General features: G+C 49.3%; 1 protein-coding gene across 1 annotated transcript; it reads left to right on the forward strand.

The window, feature by feature from the left end:
- Positions 1 to 3,777: 3,777 nt before the first annotated feature.
- Positions 3,778 to 6,000, forward strand: LOC128800289 (cathepsin G-like). Its single transcript, XM_053965407.1, has 5 exons — positions 3,778 to 3,835; positions 4,253 to 4,406; positions 4,772 to 4,913; positions 5,030 to 5,287; positions 5,821 to 6,000. Exons 1-5 carry the CDS (start codon positions 3,778 to 3,780, stop codon positions 5,998 to 6,000), a joined length of 792 nt encoding a protein of 263 aa, XP_053821382.1.

A 6,000-nucleotide genomic window follows, 5' to 3' on the forward strand; every position in this document is an offset into this window, starting at 1 on the left:
CAGCTGTCAGGGGGACAGAAATACATCCAAGAGCCCAACTTTGGAGAAAGCACTCCCAAATGGAGCAAGCAGAAGCTGTGAAGGGAAAACCTAAGCCAACTGCTGTCCACCTAAACACCCACAGACCAAAGAAATCAGCACCAAAGTAAACCAAACAAAAAATCCTGTCTGTAGGCAGGCAAAGGAAGAAGGAACAATTTGAGGCAGAGGTACCCACAGGGAATGATGAGGAAGTGCAGAGGATGAAGCTCAGGACCATTTATTCATGACTCACATGGCCTCGTTCCCCTGAGGAGGGTTGCTGTATGTGGGATGTTCACAAAGTGCTGGACCAGCTCTGTTTTCTCCCTGCCCAGGATGGGAAACTGAGGCACTGAAAGAGAAGAGCTACAGAGGAGAAAAGGGTGGTTAATTCTGTGTCCTTCAGACTCAGCATCTCTCACCAAAGGGGCCACCAGCCACTGCCCTACAGTAGCAAATCTCAAGGCGCAAAATGCATTTTGGCATCAGAAATGTATCCATGAACAGAGGGGGAAGCACCTTTGGCTCTGTACACTCAAGGACCACGTCAGCAGAGCTGGCACACAGAGAAGGACAGAGCTCAAAGCCAGAGCAGTCACCCAGCTCTGCCATCACCAGCCACCCTCGGGCTGCCTCTGTGACCCACACAGGACATCTTCTGTCTCTGCGTTTTATGACCCGAACACAAAGGTGAAAGCTGGGGACCCTGGAGCCACAGATGACTTTAACACACAAGCAACTCCCAATATTCTCAGATATTTGGTCTCTGAGGTATTTAAGGAGGATCTTTCTGGGTTTGGCTGTTTCCTTTAACATAGCAATGAAAGGACACTTTTGAGTGGTATCTCAATACAGCCTGTGCATGACAGATAGAGAATGACATGAAAAACTCCCTGCAGTCTCTAACAGCACACATTCACACTGGTTTTATCTTGTTAGAACCATGTAGCTGAAGTGGAAACAACCTAATTCTACCCTCCAAGCCCATATGAAAGTTTTAGACTATTGCTGTGATCACTAGCTCTTTATTAAAGTCAACAGCACACACAGCAGCCACTGTTTTACTGACAGTTCATCTTCTAATTCAGAACACCTCTCACAAACAACCCTCAATTTATGTAATTTGTGTGTATTTAAAGGGCTCTGAGGCCCTTTAAGTAAGTTTTGGCCTTAGTTCTTCCTTGGATTTTCTTTATACATTCACAATAGCCATTTTGAAACAAAGTGTCCTACCTCCAGCAATTCTGCCATCCAGTGCCTCCAAAATGGGTAATTCAAATTTTGATAGAAGTATTTCCCTTGTTTTCTTACATTAGGAATGGTGTTGGGCTGGTGATTCCTACTGTCAGCTTACACTGCAGATTAAAAATTATATTTTAAATACAGATGATCTTCTGCCACAGCTGTAATAATATGTTGAAATTAGCACATGGCATATACCATAGAAAGTCAGCGAAGGACTTGTCTCATAGAGAGGAAGAAAAGGAATTTGTTAGATTTGTTTAAACTCAGTTGAAAGCTGAAAAGGTAGAGCTGCAGCCCAGGCTGCAGCTGAAAAGGTAGAGCCTCAATGCATCTCTATTTTTTGCCCATGAAGGGAACAGCTGAGCTGCCTCTGACACCTGCCTTAAGTAGATTCTCTTGAAATCCCTGAATCCCCTAGAGGTGGCATTGATTGAATCTCATTTCAGAGCTGTCAGAGATGGTTGTTCAGAGCTGTGCTCCCTCTGTGGGCAAGGGGATGTAGCAAACATCCTTATACCAGCACTGAAATGCTGGATGGAGCCCTCCCCCACTGTATGGAAAGTGGGAGCAGAGGGACTCCTCCAGACACAGGCATCTCATCTCTTACATGCCTAAGGCCGAGAACTCTGCATCCTCACCAGCTGGGGACTGACTTAACATGAAAAGTCTGAGCAGCAGATGGAAATATCAAGGGATGTGTGACTCCACGGGCAGAATTAGCCTGATGCTGCCTTTGTTTAATTGGACTCGTGTCTTTAGGGGCAGTGCTGTCTCTGGTAGGAGAGTTTTCATTCAACTCCAGCCACTCACATTTCATTCTTCAATTTTTAGTGACTACTCATCAGCTGTGAATCCTTCCCCCCTTCCCCCCTCTCCCCCTTCCCTTCCCTTCCCTTCCCTTCCCTTCCCTTCCCTTCCCTTCCCTTCCCTTCCCTTCCCTTCCCTTCCCTTCCCCTTCCCTTCCCCTTCCCTTCCCCTTCCCCTTCCCCTTCCCCTTCCCCTTCCCCTTCCCCTTCCCCTTCCCCTTCCCCTTCCCCTTCCCCTTCCCCTTCCCTTCTTCTTACAGTTGGAAAAGAGATCCAATCAAACAAAAATCAGATTTGATTGGAATTGCAGGAATTAAATCTGCACCCAGTACCAACCTGCTCAGAGCTCTGTGCAGCATCACCCCTGATGTGGTCAGAGACACCTGGTCTGGGAAAAGACTGATAAGAGAACCAGAGAATGAAGACCAAATCTGCATCAAAGGCAAAGAGTTCAATAAAAATTGGAGATTGAAGTGAGAAGGGAAATGAAGTTTCTTCATTCAATGACTGAATCTTTTAATTTCACAGAATTTGCTTCTTATCCATACAGGAGAGGTTAGCAAACAGAGATTTCATTTCTGTAGCCATCTGATGGCAGGCAAATGTTGGTTTCTTCTGAGCCAATGTCCCTGTGTGGTCAGCAGAGAGGGAAAAAACTCTAAGGATGGAATTCATGTGAATTTTCCAGATCTCCCATTACTTCTGAAATTGTACCTTCCACCAAACAGGTTCAGGAGGATCCCCAGGACATGTACTACAGTCCATGGTCTTTTTAGAAGACAGGGTAAGGGGCAATGCCAGTGTGCTCTAGAGGATTTATTTGTGGGCTTTCTCTAGACCAAAGGCATGTAAAATTGGGAACATCCTGGAGGTTTCACTGGCTGGGCTCATGGCCAAAGGAGGGTCAGGGAAACAGGGGCTGAGTCCCTTCCAGGTTGTAACACTGGAGCCAGAGCTGCCAGGGAGGGCTCAGAGAGGCCTCGGGCAGGGCTGCTCCCCTTCTCATGGGGACACGCTGAGCCTGGTCCTCACCTGAGCTCCAGCTGTGTCTCAGCCAGCCCTGCACCTGCCCAGGGCCCCTGCTGATCTGGACTGGGCCCACAGAATGACTTCCCAGCTGGACCTCAGACTTTCTTCACCATGGACTTGTCAGATCCTCTAGAACCCCAGGGCTGAGGCCGTGAGGCTCCCACTGGCCTTGTCCCTCAGTGACTCTGATTGGTGATCTCTGATTTCCCAAGGACATCTCTGATGGCAGTCAGCCCCTCTGATAAAAAACAGGATCTTTGCCTGGCCCTGGCCAGCTCTCCCCATTGCTATCAGAGGATAAAGGGGGAAACAAAAAACAAAAATAAAAAAATCCAGCCCACGTGCAGGATCCCAGGGGCTCTCCAGAGGTCTCTGATGCAATATGCACTCAACAGACACTCCATTCTTCTTCCTGTGCACTGTGGGTGCTCTGAACAAGCCCAGATCTCTCCATCTTTTTGAGAAGATTGTGACAAAAATGCAGAGAACGTGTCATGAGCCCCTCACCAAGCCACAGTCTGGGGGTTGTGAGAACAAAAGCAGTAAATGACATGGCCACAGGCAGGCTGAGGTTTCCTGTTTCAGCTCCACATGACATATATAGAGGTTGCCATTCTGTACCTGTCTCCTGCCTGGCCACAGCTACTGGTTTGGCTCATCGGGACAGTGGTGGGAGATGCTGCTTCTCCTTCTGCTCACAAGTGCCTTTGTCCTTCTGCCCTGGGCTGGGGCTGGTGAGTACACAGAGATGGGACAGACAAGAACATGCAAGGGCACAGATGGACACTGAGTAGTCAGTCTCAGGCAAGGTTCCTGCCTTGCCTTCTCTCCTATCTCCGCTCTCCTACTTTCCTCTCTCCTCTCATCTCCCAGCTCAGACAGTGCCTGAGACCAGTGAGGCATTAGAGGCACTGGAGCTGTGCCTTTGATGGCCTTTGAGTCATCCAGAGCCAGGGGTGGTCAGACCCAGACAGTGCCGCTTGTCTTTCTCTCCATTGTGCACCAGCAATGCCTTGGACAGCCCCAGGAAGGAGAGTTGTTGGTATCACTGGCACATGGCATTAGAGGATGACCCTCTCCCTTCATGCAGCCCCAAACTTGACAGGAAATAGCAGCACACGTCATATTAACATTTCCCATCTCTCTTCCAGGAAGGATCATTGGTGGATGGGAAGTTAAGGCCCACTCCAGACCCTACATGGCTTATTTAAAAATTCAAACTGGCTCACAAACTGCTTACTGTGGAGGGTTCCTGATTCGTCCAGACGCAGTGCTCTCAGCAGCTCACTGTCTGGATAAAAAAGGGTAAGACTCTATGGTTCTTGTACAAGTGATTTTTTTCCAGTCTCACATAGTCCCAGAGAGCCTCAGCCCTGCTCTGGGCTGAAACTCCCATGGTTCCTCCCATGGCTTAGAGCTGCTGCTGGAGAAGGGGTCCAGTGTCTCCCCTGCTCTGCTTCCCTTCATCCTCAGCATGGGGCAGCTCCCACCTGTGCCAGGGTGGGGCGAGGGATCCCCAGCTGGGCTGTGGAAGGAACCCAGCTTACACAGGACAACTTGCTGAGAGCTGCTCTGGGGGGGTTTATCAGCCGCCAGCTCCTCCAGCCACCTGCCCTGGGGGCTGTGCTCCCGTGGCCAGTGCAGCTGGAGCGTGTTGGTGTTTCCTGCAGGACAGTGAGGGTCACTGTGATTCTGGGAGCCCACAACATAACCGGCCGAGAACAGAGCCAGCAGAGGACCCGTGTTGGACAATGGGTCATCCATCCCAAATATTCCCGTGCTGGCTTCAAAAATGACATCGTGCTGCTGAAGGTATGGCCCAACACATCCTTCCTGCCCGAAGGATCTGCCCCTGCTCACCTCCCCAAACTCTGAACTTGCTCCTAATCCTTCACTGGCTCTAACCCCATGTTCTCTCTGCCTGACAGCTGAAGCCAAGGGCCAGGATCAATGAGAATGTGAAATTTATCTCCTTTCCCAGGAGAAACGATCATGTGGGAGCAGGAGTTGAATGTAGGGTGTCTGGCTGGGGCTGGACATCTGACACAGGGAACAGGACTAATGTGATGAGGGAGGTGAAACTGAAGGTGCAAAATGAGAAAATATGTCAGCACCTTTCCCATAACTACCAGCGTCAGTCTATGATCTGTGTTGGTGATGAATACAGCAAAAAAGCAATTTACCATGTAAGTGTTGTTTTGGGCTGCAAGCTTGGGAGGAGGTTGGGACTGGACAGTCAGCTTGGTTCTCAGGTGAAAGTAAAACAACACCAGAACGAACCAGGACCTTCAGAATGATGAGCTGAGGGTCCTCACAGAAGCTCTGGAGCTGACGTGCCCCCTGAATTGGGAGCATTTTCCTAACTATCAGCAACATTTGCTTTTTTACTTACTTGGGGATGTTCTACCCAGCCGAACCAGTGCTTCAGTGTGTAATTTCCTTGTGATATCCTTGATGGCTTAGATATTTCCCACTGTCTAAAGCAGATATACTTTTTTTTGAGTTTTTGAATCTCAAAGAGTCTCCAGGCCTGAATTGTTTCATGGGTGGGCTTAGAGGAGTAGTGAGACAGCTACAAACCCTGAGAGCTGGGTCTGGAGGGAGGGAGGTGGTTGGAAGAGGGCGTTCTTCACATGGAGGGAAGAGGAAACTTGCTCCTTAAGGCAGGGAGAGCTGTGCTGTGGCATGTCTGACCCCTCTCACTCCTTTCATGACACAGGGTGATTCTGGTGGCCCATTAGTCTGCAATAAGAAGGCTCATGGCATTGTTTCTCACGGATATAAACACCGCCTCTTCCCTGAGGTATTCACTAGAATCTCGTACTTTGAGCCCTGGATACGTGAGCAGCTGAGGAGGTTTGCACTCCAAGAGCTGCCTGGCTCTCCATCCTCTGACTAA

The sequence above is a fragment of the Vidua chalybeata genome, chromosome 26 (assembly GCF_026979565.1).
Source record: "Vidua chalybeata isolate OUT-0048 chromosome 26, bVidCha1 merged haplotype, whole genome shotgun sequence".
NCBI classification, from domain to species: Eukaryota; Metazoa; Chordata; class Aves; order Passeriformes; family Viduidae; genus Vidua; species Vidua chalybeata.

Bases quoted from the DNA above. Each gene is read 5' to 3' on its own strand.
- LOC128800289 (XM_053965407.1), top strand. From the start codon at position 3,778: ATGCTGCTTCTCCTTCTGCTCACAAGTGCCTTTGTCCTTCTGCCCTGG. The intron at 3,836-4,252 runs GTGAGTACACAG...TCTCTCTTCCAG, and splicing joins TCTGCCCTGGGCTGGGGCTG to GAAGGATCATTGGTGGATGG. The intron at 4,914-5,029 runs GTATGGCCCAAC...TCTGCCTGACAG, and splicing joins ATGACATCGTGCTGCTGAAG to CTGAAGCCAAGGGCCAGGAT.